General features: G+C 50.2%; 1 protein-coding gene across 3 annotated transcripts in view; it reads left to right on the forward strand.

Annotated features, from left to right (window-relative positions):
* Window positions 1–24,281, forward strand: part of PBX1 (PBX homeobox 1) — a 129,446-nt gene that overhangs the window by 99,898 nt on the left and 5,267 nt on the right. For 2 of the 3 annotated variants that reach the window (XM_051624874.1, XM_051624876.1), the window contains exons 3-8: window positions 1,062–1,306; window positions 4,282–4,472; window positions 5,368–5,503; window positions 9,104–9,263; window positions 16,613–16,725; window positions 18,168–18,257. In XM_051624874.1, coding sequence (XP_051480834.1) covers window positions 1,062–1,306; window positions 4,282–4,472; window positions 5,368–5,503; window positions 9,104–9,263; window positions 16,613–16,725; window positions 18,168–18,257 — 935 coding nt within the window. The remainder of the gene's footprint in view (window positions 1–1,061; window positions 1,307–4,281; window positions 4,473–5,367; window positions 5,504–9,103; window positions 9,264–16,612; window positions 16,726–18,167; window positions 18,258–24,281) is intronic. The other variant, XM_051624875.1, reaches the window with a different exon arrangement.

Consider the following 24,281-nt stretch of genomic DNA (forward strand, 5'->3'; position numbering starts at 1 on the left):
GTGCACTTAGGAATCTCGGGTGATGCTTCTGTGTTCCAACACAGACCATGGGGGGACATGCAAGGGGCACAAAGGGCACCTCCATCCTTCAGACCTGGGACATGCTTCTAGGTCAACCTAATTCGGAGCAGCCAGGATGCTCCCATGTGTTTTTTCTCAGAAAGCCCATGAAGGAGGGTGACTTCTACTTGAAGCAATAATTGAGAAGGGGAGTACAAAGAGAGGAGGAAAATTCTCTCCTTGGCAAGTCAGTCCAGGAGGATTGATTTATTGTCACCCCTTTTCTTAGGAAGGTTTAGACTTTACTGAAATGACCAGATTCTTAAGAAAAGATGTTTTTCAAAGACTAAAATGTATTTTGTGCAGGTTTTCTGCTTTTTTTTTTATCCTGGGTGGGTAAAAGCATGGCCTTGCAAGCCCTCTCCATCTGTATTTAAAGACTGGGAAACTGAGGCACAGTCAGCCCTGGGCTCTGTGCTTCTTCCTCTGCCATCTGGGATTGATGGCTGATGCAGACAGTGCAGGATCGGGCCATAAATTACTTGTTAGGTGACATGAGAGGACCCCTGAGTGAGCTTAGGGTAGACACTCCTGACTTCCCATCCCCTGCTTAAATCCGGATATGGTCTCTGTCACTTCTGGCAGCAAGAATGGGTACCTTTATTGGGTTTTTGCTTGGTGCTGCTAGCTGTTCTTGCTGCATACTGGAACACAGACTGTGCTTTCTGTGTTACCTCTGCAGTGAGCTCTGTGCTGGTTCTGCCCTCCTGCTTCTCTGCAGGAGGGAGGGGGTCAGGCAGGGAAGGGAACAGGGAGCTGGGATGTCCCAGTCACTGCTGCTGGTCTGGAGAGCTGAGGAACTATGCTTGGTGACAAACACTTGGAGCACAACTGCTTCTTGGGGTACACTTGGGAAGGGAAGAAAAGCCCTGTTGGATGAGGACTGAGCCCTGCTGGCCCAGCCTGCAATGAGCATCCCCATTTTGGATGATCGTCCCCTTCCTCGAGTTAAGCCCTGGGCACAACTCAGGCTTTACCTCTCCCCTTTTTGTCTCCTGCAGTGCTGAGCATCCGGGGAGCACAGGAAGAGGAGCCCACGGACCCCCAGCTGATGAGGTTAGACAACATGCTCCTGGCCGAGGGGGTAGCAGGCCCCGAGAAAGGAGGCGGTTCGGCCGCCGCCGCTGCTGCCGCCGCCGCATCGGGAGGAGCCGGCTCCGACAACTCGGTGGAGCATTCCGACTACAGAGCCAAACTCTCCCAGATCCGACAGATCTACCACACGGAGCTGGAGAAGTACGAGCAGGTAACAGGCTCCTTCGCGGCGGAGGGCAGGGCTGCCCAGGGAAGGTGGGAGCTGGAGCCAGGGCGGCTGAGAGAGCCGCTGCCGGCATCACAGCCTGGATGTGCAGAGCCTGGATCGCTGCTGACATCTATTGTTAGGAGCAAATGCAAACTGGTGCTTGGTGTTGGACTGAAAACGTGCTTTTTTAAGGTTGGGAGGCCTGGGTTTGTGTGCTGGGATGTGCCACAAGAATAGGCTCGGCATGGGTTGCCCCTTTGATTTTCACTTTTCGCTCCTTCCCTTCATATCTTGCCAAAAATTTGCCCTATGAAGGGAAAATCCTCTTTGAGCTGCTGGCCTCGGTGCAGGCAGTTTTCCAAGGAAGGCTTGAATCAAAATCTTCCTCAAATATTTTTTCTGTGTGAAGAGTTCTTTATCCAGGAAAAAGAAAGAATAGCTTTTTTTCTTGAGGAGAATTATTCTGAAAAATAAAACTATTTGGGTCATGAATGCAGCTATTGGTAACACTGACAATTGCATGAAAAGCTTCTTAGGCCAGTGCTCAAAAACAGTTTCTTTCAAGTGCTTCCAGATGTTTCGCAGACCTCTCTCTGCTGCTGTGCAGCTTGCCCTTGTGACAAATGTGGTTTCGACCCCAAGGTTGTGGTTTATGGAGCAAGAAAGCATCCCTCCTGTTTGGGTGCTGGACAGGTTTCAGGGCCAGGGGGTTTCAGGTCTGTGGTTTAATGCCATCTCTGCCCATGCCATGGGCCTGTGAGCAGCTGCCAGTGCCAGGGTCTGTACAGACAAGCCAGCCTGGCCCCCATTTGACTCAGCTAACTGGTTGTGTGGTGGGGTTGGGGGCACATCTTGCCCCTTCAGATGCCACATTGACCAAGCTGAAGCTGCCAGTTGACATCTTCAGACCTGCACCCTGGAGTGGTGTGAAGCTACTTCAGATGGGTGCTCCTGGGTTGGACCTGAAGTCAGGGGGGCCAGGCAGGGCTCTGGTCTTGGAGAAGCCAAGCGTGGTCACAATATGAAAGGCATTTTGCAGGGTGTTAGAGAAAGAGGGGTGGCAGGGCGGAGGGAGCTGGCAGGGAGCAGGTTGGACAGATGACCTTGGGTGGCTGTCCTCAGCCCTTGCTGTCAGTCCCCGAGGCATGGATGTGGGGTGGTATGGTGTGAGAGGGCCTCAGTCCTATCACATGGGTAGAAGTGGAGAGCATGTCAGGGCTTGTCTTTTAGCCCCCAGGCTAAAGAGAGAGAGAGAGACCCCATGTCCTCTGTCACCCAGTCCTGAGGAGGCAGCATGAAGGGCAGAGGACCCTTCTCCAAGGGCACAGCAAAGGACAGGCTTCAGGGAAGGACCTGCTCCTTCCCCCCTTTTGGGAGGCATTTCTTTGTTTCCTTTTCTGTTTTTGTTTCTGCATCATTTTTGCTCCCCAAAGGCACACCCAGGAGAGAGAAGCCTTCACACCAGCCCCGTGGGATGGGATGGGCCACCACATCTTTCCTTCTCCCAGCCCACTGAGGGGGTTGTTTTTACCACAGAGCTGCTTTGCGAGTGGCTGTTCCAGGCCATGTCTCCATCACTCGCAGTCCTGCAAAGCCAGGGCTTGGGGTTTCTCAGCCTCCACCCCCCTCTCTCCAGCCCCGTTCCTGGTGGCTGGGGGGAGCTTTTCACAGAGCCTGGCTGCTGCTGTCACAGCACTCGCCGGCAATTTTGCCTTTAATGCTCTTTATTTCACGCCAAGAGGAGACGAGCTGAAATTGCTCAGGCGTCTGGGAGTGAAGAGGCGGCTGGCTGAGAGCTCTTGTAGCCAGCACTCACCCCGGGAGATGGGAGCTGTCAGCTGAAGCTGGTGATGGGCAATTGGAGGGGCTCTGATGTCCTTGGGGACATCTGTGTCATGGGTCTGAGCCGGGGGTGGGAATTCAGCACCTCCTGGACCAGTCATGGGCAGGCCCTGGGGATGATGATTAGAGGGGGCGAAACTGCTGGAGGAGCTTGGAATGACGGGGTGGGAGATAGTGAGTCAAGCCCATGTCACCAGTCCACAAAACCATTGTTGCTTTCCCCTGCTAGTTCCTTGTTCCCCATCATGGGGTGGGATCTGGGGACACTGTCCCCAGAGCAGCTGCCTGTGTCCCAGAAGCACTGATGGCTTCTTGAGCCACTAGTATCTAAGTGCTGCTCTCAACCTGGTTTTTGGAGCTTGGGTCCCAGACTAGGTTGGGGAATTGGAGGATCCTGTCGTGCCCATGAGGTTCTCATGGGTGTGGAGGAGAGAGCAATGCAGCAGCCTTCATCCAGCTTCAAAATCCCTCCCTTCTCCCCCCAACTCCTTCCTGCCCCGTCCTCGCAGCATGGCACGGGGGCAGCAGGAACAGCCAGACAGTGCTGTGCCAGCAGCAAACTAATTGGGATTCTTACCTGCTTGCCCTTACTTGTCAGGGTTCCTGCTTCACTCAGCCTTTAATTATTATCATTATTTACTTCTTACCAGATGTGGTAAGAGCAGAGCCCTGTCTCTGGGAGCTGCTTCTGTGAAGCACAAGGGTCTCTGCAGGACACAGGTGCTGGGTTCCAGCTGGGATAGCGGGTCAAAAGGTTCACAGTCCTTCTCGGATACATCTGCAGCTCCTCCCATTCCACACAGAAAAACAGTGGTTGAAAATTCATGCTTTCCAGCAGTCGTAGGGCTTCACCTGCAGCTGCTCCACCCATGATCTCTGAGAGCAAAGAAATTGACTCCTGCCTTTCTCATCATGTTTGCTGGGAGTCTCTCATGCCTTCTGCTTGGCAGATGAGGGAAATTTATCTCTCTCCCAGGTACCAGCAGGCTCTTGCTCTTGGTCTGCCCTAGAAAGCCCCAGCCATTGAGGCCTCCACTGGCAACTCCTTCTGTAGCAGCGTTGCCTCTGCACTGGCCTTGACGCCGTCGAATGACCTTCCGATCCTGGGGTTTCTTTTGCTTTTCTTGCCATCCCAGGCGTGCAACGAATTCACCACCCACGTGATGAACCTGCTGCGTGAGCAGAGCCGGACCCGGCCTATCTCGCCGAAGGAGATAGAGCGGATGGTGAGCATCATCCACCGCAAGTTCAGCTCCATCCAGATGCAGCTGAAGCAAAGCACGTGCGAAGCTGTCATGATCTTGCGCTCCCGGTTTCTGGACGCACGGTGAGTTCGTGCCCTGAATGTTTCTCCCCACCCACTGTGCAGTGTTGCTCAGACCTGGAAGAGATGTTTTGAGGTTCTGGAGTAAATCCAGGTTCCATCTGAAGGGTAGATGTCTCCTGGTCTTAAGCTGCAGGGGCTATTTATCTTCCTTCCCCGTAGTTGTCTGTGGCTCAGCGAGGGAGTGAACAGTAATTCAATACATCCAGCCTCAAACTCATGGAGTGTACCAGCTGTACCTCGAGAATTGCACATGCTCTTTTTACTCCAGTGGAAGGAAATTCTGTGGCATATTTCAGCAAACCTCTGTGGTGAAAATTTGCTCTTCAGCTGGAGATGAAAGCTAGTCCTCCAGCCCATCCTGTCCCATCTAGATTCCTATTATTTTCCTTCTGTTTCTATTGTCCCAGATTTTCAATTTGCTGTAGAATTATTTTGCTTCCCACGCTGGTTACATGCAGGCTGTGGCTCAGGCTTTAGCTTGAGAGGAGAGGCAGCTACACCAGGGGTACGAAGTGGTAGCAGAGAGGTAGTACCCAGCTGTAAATGGAACAAACTTTGAGGATCTATCCATTGCTGCTCTCTCAGCATGGAGCTTGGCAGAGTAGCAGCGATGCCTTAGTTTTAAGACTTGTCCGTGAGCCAGAGGACACAGTGATAATTTGAGAAGGAGACTTAACTTGCTTTGGAAGATGCTGAGAGGAGTCACTAGCAAGGTGCAGATGAGAAGCTTCCTGACTGGGGCTCTGTGGTACTTTGTGCTCCCAGGAATGGGGAAAGGAGCCAGGGGGGGATGTGGGGAAAGTCAGAGTATCTAAAATTACATTCCGGTTTCTGGGTTCCTGGCACTGATTCCCTTTCCTTTTCCTTCTGTTTTTCCCACTTTCTTTATGCTAAGGCGGAAGAGACGAAACTTCAACAAGCAGGCTACGGAAATCCTGAACGAGTATTTCTATTCCCATCTCAGCAACCCTTACCCCAGTGAGGAAGCCAAAGAAGAGCTAGCCAAGAAATGTGGCATCACAGTCTCGCAGGTGAGAGAGCCCAGAAATACATCCCAAGTGGCTACTGCTAACAGGCAACCTCAGCATGGGGAAGGGCACTCCAGACCTCAGTCAAGTCAGTAATGTCTCAGTGTTGAGCATTTAATTACTCAATGAGTTTAGCTCAAGTTAGTGTAAGTGGATGGGAGAGCAGACTGCAGACTTGCAGATTGAAGCCATGGGTGGAAAAGGAGAGCTTGGGAGAGGATTTAGAAGGGATGAAAACTTCATGGAGCGATGGCTGTGTGTGTGCAGCTAAGGTGTTAACAGCACAGAAATGATGTGGCATGACCCACAGAGGCCAAGTCTTCAGGGAGTTAGCATTGAACTGGCTTGCACTAGGAGCTCGTTTGAGCTGAAAGTCCATTCTGCAAGCCAAGGGACTTGAAGGCAATAGGAAGAGTTGTGCAGATTTTGCTCAATAAGGTAGAAAGGACAAGATCCTGGTGGGAAGGGTTTGATTCAGTCAGGCTAATGGCTATAGCTTGTGCTCAAGGAGGGTGGGCTTTCTCAGGGTCATTTCTCTATGTCATTACTCTTGTGCTGCGGAACATGACATCTCCCTGACTTGCTTATCCCTCAAAGAGAGGTGGTCAATAAAGACAAATTGAATTATTTCCATACATTCAAGGCAGACATGTAGTTCCTGAAACGTGTAACTCTGACCTGGGAGCTGCTGGGATTTGTGAGGAGTGCAGCCAGTCCTTGAAGTGTTCAACCATACTGTTTCCTCTCTTTTTGGAGCAAGCGGCATGGAGCAAGCCTTGTCTCTATGGCCTCTGGTAACCTTGTCCTCTTGTGAGCTTAGCACTTCCTTTAAGATCCCTTTGCATTCCCCAACTTGGGCCGCTTCCCAGCCTCAGGCACATGCTTGTTCGTTGCTTGGGTAAACTGAAGACAGCAGTAGCATCTGGTGTCCTTGTGAGAGCATGTCTGCCTTCAACAGGAGCAACAGCATCCAAGGGGTAGGTGTCGTCACCACGTCGAACGCCTGCTGAGCGACTCCCTTGGCATCCCCTGGGTTAAAAAACCCAAATGTTGATTCTTCCTAGAGTTACCTATGAGAGACAGCACATATTGGCTTAAGTAAAACTACAGCTGTCCTGGTGCTTCCCCTCTCACTTCTAATTCATCTGTTCACACTTACAAGTTCTCCCTCGCAAAGAGAAAATGCCCAGGAGAAATGCTGCACTTAGGATATTTTTTGACCATGCTGTTTCAAGGCTGCATTGTGCCTGTCTCCAGGATCTCCTTCCCTTCTTCAGTCACACAAGGTAGAAACAAACACACAGTTTTGTCTCAGTTTTTGCTGAGGCTAGGTGGGAACATGGGACAGCATCAGTTTGTGCAAGTCATGAGTAGAGTTCATCTGAACTCAAAGGCTGACTGGGCTGGGCAAGTTCTTGACTTGACAGGTTTTGAGTTGAAGATGGATTGTGGTGGCTGTTTATCCCGACTTCCATTGCAGTGGCCCTCAGAGTTTGCCCACCAGCCCCAGCATGTAAAGCCAGAAGAGCTGTTGTAGAAAGGTAAGCAAGTGGGGAGATCATGGAGGAGCACATTGTCGTTCATGAGAAAGCCGGACCAAGAAGTGGATTGGAGCTCCTTGCAAACGGCACCTGCTCCTGGTGGCGTCAAAGTATTTGCTCTCAAATCTGGGCTGGATGTTGATCTGAGTTTTACCTTTTGCCTCCCAGGATCCTCCCCAGGTTATATTTCCTTTTTCAGTTCTGCAGCAGCATCGCATTTGATACGTTCAGTAGCAGGTGAATTGGTGGCTGAAGCCACTTCTGTGTAGAATCTGCTGAATGCTCTAGGAGGACTGCAGACAGAAAGCTTCATAGGAATAAAAGCATAGGGGCTTCAGTTATCAACACCCAAGCCAAAACAATCTCCCTAAGATGAGGAAAAAATGATGTACTTTCCAGGATGAACATCCAGTATTGTCTTCTGTCTTGGTTCCTGGGCAGTCCGTTTGCAAGCACTGATGTACTTGCTCACCAGCAAGCAAAGGAGAATGTCCCAGGAGTCCCACCAAAGATGTTGATCTAGCTCAAGATTGCAGCTCCAAGCAATCCTAGGAGTGTTGGAGCTCTTCTGGGTGAGCTGCAGCATCCTCTGGCATTTGCATATCCTCTTTATTGTGATGAGCTTTCTCAAACAAGGTTAATAGCAGCTGGAAGTTGCCTTCTGCTTAGAGACATGCACATAGGAAATCATTTCCCTGGTTTTCTGTCTTCAGTGTTTGTCAAAGAAGCAGCTGAGAGCTGCTTCCCAAACTCTAGGCTGAATAGTTCCTATGTCTTCTCTGGAATTGTTCACTGCAACATAGTGGCCACAAGTAAAGAGGCTCATCATCAGCAGGGTACTAAGTGGGATTGAGTTCATGGTGGAACCCTGACATTTTCCCTGGAGAAGCAGCTCTGCCAGGTTATCCCAGCCTGAATTCATAGACTTCAGTTTCCTGTCACCGTGCTGAATCTCTGACTGCAAACTTTGGGGTATTTATCCAGACACCTGGCAAATTGTCCCAGCAATGTTTCTTTCAAACGTTGATCCCAGGATATCGTGCTTATAGCCTGTTCAGATCACCTGCTCAAACCTCTCTTTGGGCTTTCTGAGGTTCCTGCTGCAGGTACAGGGAAACAGCTTTCACCAGGACTTGCATGAGCAGAGCTGCACTGCTTCGTTCTGCCTTCAGATCTGGCCCATCATTTTCAGTCACCAACATGACTTCTGAAGAAATTCAGCCTGCTTCTTTATTTTTTTCAAATCAATCCACCAACCTCATCCAGCATATTTCCAGGCACTTAAGACACAACAGACCTATAGTGGTCTTTGGGCAAACACAATGAAAACATCTCCTCCTCGTTTCCTAAGGACACGCCTGTTCTCTGGGGCCCAGGTCTTACAAGCCCCGTGCTGCCTCTCCACCCTTCCCCTGGAGCTCCTGGTTTATATAGTGGCTCATGCTCATGCCAAACCTCACAAAGCCAAGTTCAGCTAGATGAGGAATATACACTTCTGGTGTTTTGCACTGATATCACTCAGGTGGATCAAAAGCAGAGTGTCAGTAACCTTAAAAAAAATTTGTCAGCCAGGGCGGACTAAATTTGTTGAGTGTTCTCCCTGAAAGCCACACTGGCTTCTCCAAAGGGAGGAGAAGGGGCATCTGGGAATCAGGGCATCTGTCCCCATCAAAGGGACATCAAGGAGAAGGCAAATGAAAAGTTCCAAAATGACACATACTCATTTTCAGGTTGTGCAATTTCAGAGTCGTTTGACTTTCTTGCGTTTCTTTAAACCCATCTGATACTTTGTGGGGTGGGTCTGGTGGTTTCTGTGGACATCCCATCCATAGAGGAAGCAGACACATCCACACAAGCACTGCCCTCCCAAGGCGATCCCACCACTTTTCCTGGGCTAGGTGTGGCACACACAGGTAGAAGGTGTTTCCTTCCACAGCTAGGAAAACAGGGTTGAAGAAAAGAATATGCACTGCTAAACCTGAACTAATCCACCTTCCTCACGCAGCCGCGCTCACCAGAGCTGAAACGTTAACGTCTCTGTCTTCTCTTAAACTCACTCTAGGTATCAAACTGGTTTGGAAATAAGAGAATCCGGTACAAGAAGAACATAGGTAAATTTCAAGAGGAAGCCAATATTTATGCTGCCAAAACGGCTGTCACGGCTACCAATGTGTCAGCCCATGGAAGCCAGGCTAACTCACCCTCAACTCCCAATTCAGCTGGTTAGTTTTTGTTTTGCTTTTTATTTTGGGTCATTAGTGTTTAGTTTTTTGCTTGTTTCCCCCCTCCCCTCCCGTCCCTCTAATCTCTCTCTTGTTTTCTCCTTTTGGTTATTTCAATTTTAATTTTCTAGTCGTGGTTGGGTCAACTTGTGGTGTTTAAAAAAAAAAAAACATGGGTTCAGTTTTTGGGGTTGTGTTGTGGGAGGTACTTTATTTTCTTTGCTTTTTTTCTTCTTCTCTCCTTTTTTTTCTCTTCCCCTTCCTGGTTCTGTTTTTCATTGGAAAAGCAATGTGATCAAAACTTGGGACTTGTGATGGTGCTGGGTTGGGGGTTGTATACATGGATAGTAAACACAAAACCAGAAGAATTGTCTGGAAAAAGATTGCTGGGATTGCTTGAACTCTGGGGGGAGAAAAAAAATAATTGGAAAAAAAAGTGTTTTCTTAATAGTCCTGTTGTGTTGGGTCTGAAAGCATGAGTGGCCCTAATGGATATAACCCAACGTTTCTGGGATGTCCTAACTCATGCCATTCTGGGGATTGTTTGGGATATGTTTTTATTGTTTGATTTTCTTTCTGTTGTGGTTACCTTTGATTGCTTACATGGCAATGTCTGGATCACCTGCAACAGTGTGCCCTGTTGTGAAGTTTATTTTCCCTTTGTGTCAGTGCAATCCAGGGAAATCCATGGGTTGTTCCCTTCGCTTTCCCCGATTCCTGCCCATTTGCTGTGGTTTTCATTTGCTTGTTTTGAGGGTCAAAGGCACAAAGTGCTCTGCTCAGATTTCAACTCCTCTTCTAGAGAATGATGCTTTAGTTCATGTCGTGGTATCTGCCACCAGAATATCCGACCCAAAAATGATCTTGAGCTGTGGTTGGCTGGTTGTTCTCCACTCCAATGAGTGATGGAAAAACAGGATTTGTTTAAAAGGAGGGGAAAAAGTGAATTTTGTTATCCATGCAAATATTTGTGTGCCTGTTTTCTTTTTAGGGGTGGGAGGGAGAGAATGTGCCAGTGTTGTGCATTTGAGCTCAGTGTCTGCTCATGGTGCCCTTTCACCAGGGTGTGATGCTTCCTGTTATCAGGTAGGCTAATCAGAGGATGAAAATTATGAGGAACAAAGAGGATGGTGGGCAGCACGAGAAGCTGGACATTGAGTAGACCACCAGTGGTGCCCCATGCAAATGCTGTTGCTATCAGGACATGCTTCTATAGTGAAGAAAACCCTCCTGTGACAGGTATAAGAGGAATCACACCCCAGAAGCACCCACATATCTGGAGGATTTGAGAGGAAAGCGGAGAACCAGGGGTCAAACAAGGGGAGAAAGCCATGACAGGAGTCTTGGGCTGATCTCCCAAACCAGCCCTGCAGCAGGAAGGCAGAGGCAGCCATTACCCACGAGCTAACATTGTCAGCAGTGGTTGATGGCTCTGTGCTGGGGAGCTCTGTCACATCTTGCAGGGACTCATGCAGGTGGCTTGCACAGAAGCAAGTGGTAGAAGGATCATTCGGTTGGGCAGTAGAGAGAAGTCCCTACACACAACCCCTTGATTTCCAGAGGGAGGTGTTACTTGCTAGGGATCTGCCCTCCAATGACCACCTGGAGCAGAAATGTTACAGCTTTTGGTTGCAGGTCAGAAATCCTTCTGGGAGGCATCTCTCCCACCTCCTCCTGGCCCAGGGCTGCCTGTGATGGAGGTGTGCAGCCTGATCTGGCTCAGCTGAGGTGCTCACAGGACTCAGGTGGATGCAACAGAGTTCTGCAGGAACAGATGGTTTGCAGGAATTTGTTGTTTTTTTTTTTCTCTTTTCCCTTCCATCATTTTAACTACTGAAGATTTAGCTTCAGTTTTGAAAATGTCATATTTTCCAAACAGCTCACTCAAAATACCTGGGTGGGTGGAATCTTTTGATGTTAAAGCCCTCAAGCCTGGAGTACAGAGAGCAGAGTTGCCTGTGTTGAGGGAGGGAGCTGCTGCCTCTGGTGCTGTCCTGCAGTCCATATTAGCTCAGACCAAAAAGTCACAGCTTTCCTTCTTTTCCTCTGTCTTCAACTGGAGGCAGATCCAGAGGTCTACGGTAGCAAGGGAAGAGCTTCAAGTTGCTTGAAAGAGTCTGTGTCTGGCCCACATGTAGTGGAACAGGCATTTCCCCAGTGCCTGCCCAGTTAAATCGTGCTCTGGTGCGAGGCTGCTTCTTTGCCATCCCCACAGGCAGTAACACAGCTGTTTCAAAGATAAATTGGCTGGTACTCTGCAGTAAACAGCAAAGATAATCCCTGGATAACACTACACTTTCAAGGAAGGACAAACAGTCTTGTTATTAACGTGTAAGACTTGAGCTCCTGGGTCCTCTTTCTAACTCACTTGTTTGTGCTCCAGAAGCATCGACCCCCTTTCACACGCCTCGTGTGGTGGCAGAGCTAAAGCAGCACATCAGCTTGAGGGGAGCTCATGGGCCATGGAGATCCTTCTGCTAGAAGCAAAGTGTTTCTAACCTGACCCAGATCCCAGCACCCTCTCTGTATGCTGCAGCAGTGACAGAGCAGTGGGGAAGCCCTGTTGTCAGCAGTGCTATAGTCCCTGGGTCAGCTTGCTGAGACACTGGGTTTGAATGTCCTTGTAGTCCTTTCCTGAGAAGACAACTGAAAGGACCTCAGGATTTTACCTCCAACAGTTGTACTGTAGGTTGAGATGTCCCCAGCTGAGCCATGTTGATATAACAGCTCAGTCAAGCATCCCTGCATTGTCACATTGTGGGGCAAAGACATGTCCTGAGGACATCTGAAGTTGGGTCACCTTACTTCGAGGTGTCCTTGGAGGTGCTGGCAGCAAGAATCACACCTGTACATCCTAGGACTGAAGTAGCTGTCTGTGAAAGGTTTGGAGGATGGTGTCAAGGTCCGTGAGCCATCCAGATGTGCTGAATTGCCCTGGGAGGAATGTCAAAGTGGATGAAGAGGTGAAGAGCTAATAATGATGCCTGTCCTTTTATGCCATGGACTTTTTTTCCATTTTCAGATCGCTGGCTGATACTTTGGTGAGGAAGGAGCCTGAACAAAGGTTGGATTTGCAGGGAATTTTTAGGCCCTTCCTGTTTAAATACATTATAGGGCATGTGGTAAGAAAAGAGAGTAGGCAGAGGACAGGTCCTGAGAAAGAAGTGACCAGCAATGTAGTCCCTGGAGGGCCATGATGTTAGAAGAGGAGGTGGAACTGGATGCAGTGGGACCTGGGACAGGAGCTAAATTCATTTCTGCTGTGGCTGTGCAGGCCCATCTGTTCTCTACATTGATGCCCATGTTATTGGAGATCAGTGAATGGCTACAGTCAGTCAGAGAGATTGGCCACACATTGACAAGGGCAAAGATTGCATCTGTCTAGCCATCTGGCACGTTCCAAGTAGGGTCCCACATCCTCAGTCACCCAGGCCTGAATGTCAAACACCTTTTCATCCTGAATACGCACAGTTGGGCTTTATCAGCCAGATGTTCAAATAAGCTGAGATGTCTGGCTCATTTGGGCTAACAACTCCCCATCCTCACGTTGATTGCCTGGACAATCTCAGCACAAAAACCACATGGCAAATGAAAGCTATTTTATGTGGTCAGACCCTGTTGCCAGCCAGAGCCCTCAAGGGCCACACACAGGTGATAACATTCGGTGAAGTCTTCCATGCAGAGCAGCCAAAGTTGTCCTGAGCTGTTTTGTTCCTGATCACCCTTTTGTTTTGTAAAAATCTTCTTGCTAAGCTACTGATGGAGGGGATTGTGCTGTCTGGAAATGTACTTCATCAGGCACAGGCCTAACGTGCAGCAGAGGGGCTATTCTGATCATGGTCTCACTGTCTTGAGTGTTGGTTGACAATGAAAAAGAACCCATGTCCTGCTGGATCATCCCAGGCTTTTAGACCTGCTGTCAAACTCGGTGGCTTTGTCTCCACTGGAAATGGAGACTGTGAAAACATTAGAGAAGTTATCAGAGACACTGGAGAAGCAGCACTCTGAAGAGCTGGAGAAGTGGTGCAAGAAATACCAGCGGTCAAAATTGTGAGGATTTTTTAATTGCAGGCAAACATGACTTGGGTTTTGCTCATCGGAAATGTTGGGATGAAACAGATCTCTTTGCAGGCATTGTTTTGATGTAGGATTTCACCCAGTGGCAAGATCTGAGCACCATAGCTTGTTTCAGCTTTTCCACCGTTCTTTCTGAAGTTGCTGTTGCCTTGATACAAACTCAACACAAAGGAATAGTGGTGATAGGTCTTGGCTTTGATAAGCTTAGCTGAAGGAGCAGCACTGTTTCACACTACTACAAGTCTTGAAAAGTGTTTTTCTGGTGGTTTTTGGTTTGTTTGTTTGTTTTTCTACACATAATAACATCAAGGGACTTCCATGCCAAGATAAGAGTTCCTCCCTCCTGGATTCACAGGCTCAAAGGCAGGTGTTACCTCTCCATTCTTGAGGAGCCCCAGCTCAAATTATGACCACTAAAACCTCTGGTGTGTTTACAATGCAGCCTTTCAGAGGGACAGCTGAGCTTTATGATTGAGCCTCCTCTAGTGGAAGAATTTCACTTGCGTCCCTGGATCTTGTCTCCATGGAGTATACCAGGATCTTCACTTTCAGGGCTCTTCCTGTTCCTGCCCCCCTCACTCACCCCGCTGCATCAGCCCCTCTCAGCCACATCTCTGAGCCTTTGGGCCATCCTGATTTTCATACATGGCCAGTAGGTAGGCAGCAGAGTGCTGAAGCAGCAGAGCAGCAGCGCAAAGGCCTCTCTGCAATTACTTCTCAGATTCAGATGCATCCATAGATGCGGGGCCATTGGTATGCGCATATTTATCTTTGCCTCCACAACAGCAGCAAGACATATTTACCGTTTAGATATGCACATATATTGTAAAAATACCCTGTGCCAATAGCAGTGTATATCTTGTAAGTGACATCTCCAGCGCTCCTCATGATTTCCAAGACACCGGTGCTCTTCAGAACTAGAGTTTGTGGCTGTTTGTTTATTTTTATTTCCTCCCTCACAGTCTCAATTTTATGGCCAGGTTTGTTAAGTTTCAATAAAATAACAGTTAAGTTTATGGCATTTTTATTTGTTATTGTTGTTACAATTTTCTTTTCGTAGGAGAAGGTGGGATGAAATGTTGCTCTGCTGGGGGCAGAGCAGTAACGGTGCCAGGTGCTTAGGGGTTCCTGAGTCTTCTTCCCCGCTCTGCCACCGGTGATTTGTGTGATCTCAAAAGGTTTCTGCTCACCTTAGAGGAACAGGAGAATATTCTGTGCTTCTTGTGAGCGGTAGCTGCAAAGTCTTTTGGTTCCCAGCCACTGTGGGGGTATGAAGCCATGTTGCTGCCCTGTCCTTTTAGGCCAGTGGGCAAAGCAATCATTCAGAAACCCCATGGGAAGCATCTTTGTGTATGTGAAAAATGCCCATCTTCATGCTTAAAGTTGAGCAGTGTCAAGGTGGGCTGTCCTCAGTCTGCCAGCTTGTTTCCCTTGGTTTTTTGCCTTTGAAAGAGCAAGTAACCTATGAGAGGTTGGGAAGTGACAGGAGCCCTTTGTCAGCTGAGCAGAGGAGGTGATGGTTACAGCTGCCTGCTGACTAGTCCTGGTTATATTACTCAGGGCAGTGGGATTGCTCTCTGGAACAGGTTGGGCAGGGTTGACAGTGAACACAGACAATGAGCTATTCCAGGCTCTGTTCTTTTCAGGCACTGGTGGGAGGGTCCTGATCCAAGACTCACTGTGCTCAAGATGAGTCTCTTGACTGTCTTGGCATTGTATCTAGCAGTGATGTTTCTGCCTTCCTTCAGTTATGTGGATTGCCAGCACCTGACAAAAGAGCCAGTTGCAGAAAGCTGCAGAGAGCTAAGTGAACATGAGGTCTCTAGCACAGACCACCCACATGCTCCTTGATCTTTCTTGGAGGTGGCTTCCTTCAGGGGATCCTCCTTGGTCCACCTCCAGGGCAGAGCTGGGGTCTGTCCAGTGTTTTTTCCCCCTCCAGCAGAGGGAAGGGGAATTGCCAGGCGTTCCTCAGAGCGTACGCATGAGGCATAGTTGGGCAACTCCACCAGGACTGTGGTTGCCAGTCTTCCAAGTTGGAAGTGGCAGTGGAGATGATGAGAGTGTATTTGGGGTTGGAGCTGAAGGCGTAGCTGACCTGGGCCCCTCAAGTCTCTCCTTTCCAAGGCTAACGTCATGTATATAACCAAACCTTGCACGTTGAGCTGTCTCACACTTAACGCGCTGATCTGCACGACAAGTTCTGAAATAATCCCATAAAACCTTTTTATTTATTTTTAACCTCCTTCCCTGCTCCCTCACCTTCCAGTTACATGATGGGTTTGTTTCTCCCATTCAGTAGTTGAGGAGGTGCTCAGATACCTTGAAGCTGGAAGCAGAAAGCTTTGCTTCTGCAAAGGCGGGATTATTTTTTCTTTTCTGTTAATTTTGCTTTTTTTTTCCTGATCCCACCCAGTTGTCTTCACCATTATAATTTTTTCAGCATAACATTGGCGACTGGTGCATGCAGTGGGGAATTTGCTTACAGAGCTCATTCTTCTGGGGCAGCTGGCCCAGGAGAGCTGTGACACCCTTGCGTTCTCTCATGGCCCGTCACGATGAAGAACACTTCCCAGCATGAGGGGTACTGGGGGTCTAACCCAGGTGCCTTCACATTTTTGCGAGGCTCCCGGTCTTGGTGTGCTGCAGTTTCCACCAGTCATGGGTTCCTGATGTACTGAAGGCAAACCCCACACAATGCTCCCTCACAGAGCTCCCCGTGGCTCAGCAGGAGCGCTCTGGCCATGGAACTGGATGGAGTCTGGATGTGCTCACCTGGTGCAGACTTACCCACCCTCATCTGAGCTTCTCAGAAACACCAGTGCTGTGGGCTAAGGCTTCTGCTCTAGGTAGCAAGGCTTGTTTGGGTAACTCTGATCTCCAGTGCAATCTGCTGGGTGGACATTTCCAACAACTGAGATTTTCAAAGCTGCCTGAGGGATTTTGATGCCCTGAAATGAAGGGAAAGGGTTGTCTGAGCCCTTCAGGCTGGCTTTTGTTTGTCTCGGTTGAGAGCATGAAGAATCCTTCCTCCAGCTGAGGAGCTGTTGAAGAATGTTCTTGGCATTGAGCTATAACAATATGTGGCTTTGAATAACCTCAAGAGTGCATCTTTTTTTTTTTTTTTCTTGCTCTGTTCTTCATACTACTAACCTGACTGTGTGTTTTGTTTTTGTGGTTGCTTTGCATGTTGTTCCTTCCTCTTGGCTGAGAGTCATGGGGTGGATCTTTTTCCTTTCTGTGATTCAGGTGCTTCACTCTTTCCTTTCCAGGTTCTTCCAGTTCTTTTAACATGTCAAACTCTGGAGATTTGTTCATGAGCGTGCAGTCTCTCAATGGGGATTCTTACCAAGGGGCCCAGGTTGGAGCCAACGTGCAGTCACAGGTAGGGACCCATCCGATGTACTGCCAGTGAATGCATTAGTGTTGGAGGAGCCTTTGATTGTATTGGCACTTCTCCCTCCTGTCTGAAAAGAGCAAATCTCAACCAGCACAAACGAACCAACCAACACTTGAAAAAGGCAGACCAAACCGTAAAAACCAACCAACCAAAAAAAAAGCAACAGCAACAACCACCAAAAAAAAATATCCAAAAGAAACAAAAACCAAACACCCAACCAAACCAACAACCATGGTCTTGAGGAGACTTGCCCACACTTTGTGAATGCATTTGGCTCTGGCTTGACAGTCGTACTAGGAGGAGAGGAGTTTTAGGAGAACAGGCATGAACTCAAACAAAAGCAACTGAGGTTTAGGTTCTGCTTGCTTTATTCTTCCAAGGGAAGGGGCCAGATGTTTGGACTGGTGTCTCGTTTTACAAGGCTTCCACTTACTCCTTTGGTGTCAAACCAGGTGTCTGCTGAAAGGCGAGAAATGCTCCAATACACAGCTAGATTTATTTTTTTAAATCAGAAGACACCCCTCACCATTCTTTCCCCCCACCCCAAAGCACAGGCACTTACACCACCCATGTACACACCAGCAAGACAGAGCAAGGGAGCTTTGAGCAGCGTCACTGAAACATCCAACCATGCTTCGGAGGAAAAGAAAGAATTTAAGTTAGCCAGAAACTCACTCAGATGTCCCACCAACCATCCACTGTCCAGATGTGCCATGAGTCCACTCTCTGGCATCTAAGGCTCTGTACTGTGTTGAGAGATGGCAGCCACTCTGACACTTCTGCATTGGGCAGGGAGAGCTCTCTAAAGCCATGGTTGCTCTCCTCGCAGCGTGGGATGTGGAGCAAACCTGCTGTCCGTGGGCTATGAGACATGGTCACACCGTTGCTGGGGCTGGGCTGGGGGAGTGGAGGGAGAGGAATGGGGCACCTGGAGAGAGCTGCCAGTGCCTTTGTCGTGGTAGGTATATCCCCTTCCTGAGCCCTCCAAAATGAAGGTGCTTGGCTGGCTCTGAGGATCTCCTTCCACTGCTGTGAGCTCCCCAGTGCTTCAGGCTGAAGGCTGCAAGGGGGTCAGGGTAGGAATGAGCGCAGTGGTGGAGCCAGCCGCAGCGATGTGCTCCAGGAGGTCCCACCCCACGCTTGCCACGCTGTTCTCCCTCTCCTCTCTTATTGTTGAAGGACTTAGGACCCAGGAGAGCATGACAGGGCAGGCAGGGGGGTGGCAGGGGTGGCAGGAGCAGTGTTCCAGCTTGACTCTTGCCACAAGACCAACTGTGGTTCTCTTTTACCCCTCTTTAATACATACCTTTATTATCGGCAGTAGTATTTGTTTGGTTTTTATCTTGCCAAAGATGAACTGAAGCAGCTTTGCCCACTAACCTTTCACTCACTCTAATTTGTGTCTTTGTTGTCGTTGGTTTGTTTAGGTGGATACCCTTCGCCATGTTATCAGCCAGACAGGAGGATACAGTGACGGACTCGCAGCAAGTCAGATGTATAGTCCGCAGGGCATCAGTGTAAGAAAAAAAAAAATAGGCTTGGGTTCTTGGTTTTGTGGTTTTGTTTGGGGTTTTTTTTTGTGGGGGTTTTTTTTTCATTTTTGTTCTCTCGCTACCAATTATTTCAAAGCCATAGGGCTCAGAATGCCACTTAGTGGGACTTGTCTTTGCTTTTACGGTCACCTAGTTTATCGCTTCGGTATCGGTCACGCCAAAGGCAGAGCTTTGCCCAGGCAGAAGGAGCGGGGCCGGGGCAGGCTGCGCGCAGGCAGCTGGCGTCTCGGACTGTCAGAGCCCATCAGCGTTCGCCTGGCACCTGCGGCCACACGCGCTGGGCCCAGGGGAGCTGCTAAACAGGTGACACCTCGTGTAACTGCAGTGGGGAATATCACCCGGTCCAGAGGTGGCTCCACATTGGAGGCCAACGGCACCATTCTGGAGAGCCCGTCTTAAAATAACCCATCCCTGGCCGGCATCCGAAAGCAGGGCGGCGGTGGGGTTGGCAGTAATGACAACTGGAAATAAAAGGAGGGGGAAAAAAAAACAACAACAAAGCCAACCAACATCAACCCAAGAAAACCTCACCCAGTCGGACTGGGGGAGGATGTGAGGGGGAGGGCGGTCTCCAGAGCATCTTCTCCTTGTTCTTGGGTGCGCTGGCGGGTTCTGACTAGCATGAAAATTCGTAGCGACAAGCTGTGTCGCACAGGGGGAAATCGATCAGACACACACAAGGAGAACCCCGTGTAGATTCGGGACAGCAATCCAACTTCATTTCTCAGATCAATCGTCCGCCATCTCAGCGGTGGTGACAGCAAGCTGGGAGAAGAGGGCAGCCTGGAAAAGGAGGCTGTGAGCGCTGAGTGGGTGGTGGCGGTGGTGTCCGGGGTGGCACGGAGGAGGGGGCAGCTGGCCCTGGATGTGGCTGTCTAATGCAGTCCCCATCAAAGGAGGCTGAAGGTTGAGGTGGGGTGGTCTCGGGCAGGAAGGTGGTGGTCCTCCAGGTGGGACAGTGGTCCCATGGGCTAGCACCATAGCATGGTGCACCATCCAGTCCCATCACCCTCCTGGCCAAGGCTTGTGCCTTTTGTCACCTTGCGTGTCACCTCGAGACCATCGGTTTGTGAGCAGCCACCACCAGCACAGGGAGGAGGTGCAGGGAGAGGGGTGCGGCGGGACAGGGGGGGCTGCACTGCCCTCGCCTGTGGACGCTGGGGCTGAGTGGGCAGCTTGGCGTCAGGAGGCAGAGGCAGGGAGGATTTGTGAAGTAATGTAATTGAACATGTGCAGATAATTATGTCTCATTACATAAGCCCGTTGCAAAAACAGCGCTTGGAAATGCCACATGAAAGAGCCTATCGTTCCACATTAATTTCTCCACGCGCTGAATCTATTCCCTTTCTAGCTTTTTAATACTTGGAGAGTAAATGAATCGCAGGCTGATCATGATAAGAGATGATACTTTTGTATAAATTAAAATACCCCCAAGGAAAGAGGCTGAGCTGATTGTGGTTGCAGTTGGCTTGGAAAATAACAGCGGGCTGGGTTAAGCCAAAATTTGGGGGGGGAGGGTTGCTGCTGGGGATGATGGGGAGCGATGAGGGAGAGGAGAAGAAAGGGGTAGTGAAAACTCAAAGCTGAATAAGACGAGGAGGGCTGGGCTGGTATTTCTGGCTTTGGTGGTGGTAGAACCAGTGGTAAGTACCATGAGCAGCACTGGGAATTGGTGAGCTGGGAGTGGCAGGGCTCAGTGTGTCCCCCTGTGCTTCCCACATGGGAACCTGGGATGATGGCAAGTGATGGCTCCTCAGGATGGTTTTCTTTGAGGGCAGGAGACCAAACTGGATATTCAGAGAGGGACAGGGCAGCATGTGGGCAAAGGGACTGGCTCCTTGTTTCCCCATAAAGCTCCTGGTAGGCATGAGGTGCAAGACAGGGAGTCCAGAGATGAGCAGCTGGTTTAGGAAGCATCTTCTGGATTGTCTCTTTGTCCCCAAATGTTTTGCTTCCCCTATATTCCAGGCAGCGTGCTCCTGCCTGTAGCTTTTGTTGTCACTTGATGTCTTCCCATCCGGCTAGGTCCCTGGCTGGACTCCAGTTTGTCCACCCTGAAGTGTGGCTGCCCTCTGGGAAGCGTTGGTCATGGGCAAGGTCCTGTGGAGCTGGTCAGTGTGGGCAGGGTGGCTGTCTCATAGCAGGCAGGGCTTCCCTGCCTCTCCCCTCAACCCCTTAATGCCAAGGAAGGGCAGCAGGATGTGGAGGAAAGCTGCTAGTGGCACAGAAACCTGCCATCCCCACGTCACCCAAGCATCCCCGTGAGCTGCTGGAAGGAGATGAGCCGAAACCTAGTCAAGAGCCCTGTCACAAAGATGTCTGCACGGCGCTGAGGTTAAGTCATCCCCGGAGCCCATCAGGGCTGGGAAGTCAGTGGCAGGTTGTCCAGCTCCACTGCTGCAAACCTTGGCAGGGGAGACAACACTCGGGGTTTGCCTTCCTTGATGGAGGATGAATTTTTAAATGCTTGTAAGTCATGACAGCTGAGAGCAGGAATCCACCCAAAGCCCCATCCATTCCCTCCGTGGCTCTGCTGCTCAGCAGCTGACAAGACTGCTCCGCGGGGCGGGAAGGGCTGGAGTGGGTTCTGCTTCGTTAGCGGGATAATGGGCGGTGTCCCAGCCATCACCAGCTCCTGACCCGCAGCCATGGGGAGGCAGAGCAGGAGCAGCTGCCTTCTCCTCTGCAAGTGGAGGCTGGGTCAGGCAGCACCAGTCCCAGCACGGGTTGGGGATGCTCTAGGTGGTGGAGGCAGGAGTGTCATGAGGATAACTCTGAGAGGAAGGAGGGACACACACACACACACCCCCACACCCACACACACACCCCTGACTGAAAACAGGGCATGTTTCTGGCCTGATCCAGCCCTTTTTACAAGCTTTGAGGTTGAAGGGTTTTGCACTCTTATGTGAAAGGTGTTAAGTATCTGGTTCCTTCAGACGCTGTGTGACTGGGTGAGGGGGTACACATGTGTACCCATCTAGAGGTCCCCGAGGGTTTCAAAGCACTGGCATGTTCAGGTTCTGGTGAGTTCCACTAGAAGCTGGGTCTTTATTGCCATAATCCTCTGGAGGGTCCCAACCTGAAACATTGCCCTTCCTGCTGCTGTCCTGTGGCTGTAAAGCCACCAGGTGTTTTAGTATGCCCATCAGCTAATTAATTGATGAGCTACAGTCATCTTAAAGAAAAACCCTGGCCAAAATTCGTTTAATTGCGTTTTTAGATAATTTAGAAGTATAAAATGAGGGCCTATTTTTAAAGTTCATCAGAGCACAAGGTTTTTAACTTGAAACTGCTGTTGTGCCGAGCTGTGCCTATTTGCAGAGCAGTGTGTGTGACCACCGTGGTGGTGGCCAGTGGCACCGTGTGCTGCTGAGTTTTACTTCCACTCCTGTTGGCAAGGATTGCTGAGCACTGGTACCTGAAGGAGGTGAGACCTCCTCACTGGTGCTGAGACACAAGTTCAGTTGGTCTGACAGGGTTTTGGTGCCCGAGCTCCATCCATCAGGGTGCTTTGGTATGTCCTGAAGGCTGCTGCCACCACACTTGCAAAGTGATGGCCAGAGAAGGCTGGATTCTTTGGGGTGTAATAAGAGCTTCAGTGTGTAGCATAAGGATACCCTGATAAAAGCTCTTAAAAGCTCTGAAGTCTGAAACCTCTTTGAGGCTACTCCCCATCCTTCAGACTTTCTGGTATCTGGTGTGTTTGGAGGCTGACCTGACACCCTGCCCTGCTGATGGTGGTACAAGGATTTGATCACACAAGGTGGGACATGAAGACAGCCTCCATGCGAAGCAGAAGGAACCTTTAAAAACTGGCAGAAAGTCATCTCCCAGCCCCACACAGAAGGCCGGGGCAGAGAGCCAGCCAGACTTGCTGGAGGTGACAGAAGTGCTGTGAGACTTGTGGGAACGGGCACCAAAAGCACTTGTTTCAGCAGTCCATCACCAGGGGGCTCCACCACTTGGGCAGTCACCAAGGCCTTGCCTGGTCTATTTCACCAGAATGTGACATATGAAGAGATGTCCCAGAGACCATGTCTCTGTCTTTGGCTTCTGCTGCTCCTGAAGAAGTCACAGCTGCATGAAGGGGTTCCTCCAAGGGTCTGTGAGGAGCAGCAGCCTCCTCAGAAGACTCCTTTGTCTTTGAGGGAGGTCCCAAGTGATTTACTACAATCAGATCCCAAGGGATCTCCTTGCTTAAGAAGAGGCCAGCTGGGTGTAATTAGGTTTATCCTGCAGTGGGATGACCTCCAGGAAGGAGGGATGAACGTGGATGGTGCCTACGTGCCCTCTACCTGAGGAAAGATCTGGCCTCCTCATGGAGAGCTTGTCCATACCAAAGGATGGCATCAAGATGATCAAGCCATGGCCAACCTTAGGGCCTCTTTTCCATCACCTGACCCATAATTTGGAGCCATCCCAGGCCGGGGGGGGGGGAGCAGGAGAGTGTGTGTTCTCTGGAGGGTGCCATGACCTGGGCTGGCCTCTGCCAAACATCCTCTTGGCTTCCCATTGGATGCAGCCAAGGTGCTGATGGGCAGCACGAACTCCTGCCAGACGTGAAGGCCGATTCCCAACCTGGAGTGCCATGGGTCTCCCCAGCATTTTGTGGGGGCAGAGTGCTGTCTCTGCCTGCAAGACGCTTTCCCCTCTCGCTCCTTCCAACTGCACTGGCACGGAAAAGTCTGGATAAAAATAGTTGAGCACAATAGGGACGGAGCCCTGCTCTGCACGGCCCCCTCTGCTCTTCCCCCCCTCCTGCTCGCCGTAATGACCCTGCAAACACTAAATGGCATCTGAGTGCATTAAGCAGCAAACTCTCTGGTGACATAGCAATTACGGCTCTGAAATAGATTTGGTGCGTCACGGAAGATAAGGGTTTTGAAAGTTTCTGTTGTGATTATAGCTTGTAACTCCAACAAATAACAGGCTTGGTAATAAGAGGCTGCCAGCACAGCTATTGTGGTTCTCTCTCACTGATGGCACGTAAATTGCTATTAATGTCCTAAGTGTACTTGAATATGCCAGTCTCGGGGCGGTGGAGCTGGCTCTGTGTCTCTCTTTACGTGGCCTGTCATTGTTGGGCTGATAATCTACAGTAATTGCCACCTCTTGCAGCCCTCCAAGATGTATAAGGGTGGATATTGCATCTCGAGGAGTGCAGGGACAGTGGGTTAGGGCCTGGCTGCGGATGGAAGCTGGTGGGGGTGGTGGCTATGGTGAGGTCTCTGCAGGTGGGAGTGTTTGTGCATAGTCTGGTTCCATACTTGCACCCACAGCACGGTGGAGTGGGCTTTGCTAACCTGCGAGCAAGCTCAGGTTATGATTCCTGTTTTCCTTCCTGTTGCTTGACCCCCCTTTGCAAAGGAGCACATTCACACACTCCCGTGGAAGAAGACACAAGCCTGTCATGTTTGCACACCTCTGTCTTTTTGTGCATGTTCCACTGTGAGGTGGTCTCATCCCTCAAAATAATGGTTCCCATGGCTCACCCGTGGTCAGCTCCTTGCTCCCATGTCGGCTGCCTCTTGGGTAGGCAGGGTCTGGTTGGCAGCATGGCCAACCTGCTGCCAAGTCCCAGACAGCCATGATGAGGCTTCTCCTGCCCTTACCCCACTTTGGGCATCCAGGCAGTCGGAGCCAGTGATGGCTGCCCTGCACTGGAGGCAGTGGGACAGGCAGCCAGAGAGAGCAAAGCAGCCTGGACACTTGTAAAGTGGAATGGCAGCTGCTACTGGATCCAGCTTGTGCAGGAGCTGGGAAGGATGAATTAGCCGAGCACTGAATCAATGTCAGAACAAGCAGAGGAGGTTGGGTGCAACATCTGCTCCTCTCAGAAGGGGATGGCAGCCATAGAGGAGCAGCTTCTGTGAGCGGCCAGCTCCTGCCTGTGCCAGTCAGGCCCCTCCAGTAGCTCTGCTCTCAAGTGGCTGGAGAATTTGGCTCTGTAGCTGGTTTTAGGTCCCTCTTTGCTTTGCTGTATGA

The sequence above is a fragment of the Apus apus genome, chromosome 7 (assembly GCF_020740795.1).
Source record: "Apus apus isolate bApuApu2 chromosome 7, bApuApu2.pri.cur, whole genome shotgun sequence".
In the NCBI taxonomy this organism is placed as follows: domain Eukaryota; kingdom Metazoa; phylum Chordata; class Aves; order Apodiformes; family Apodidae; genus Apus; species Apus apus.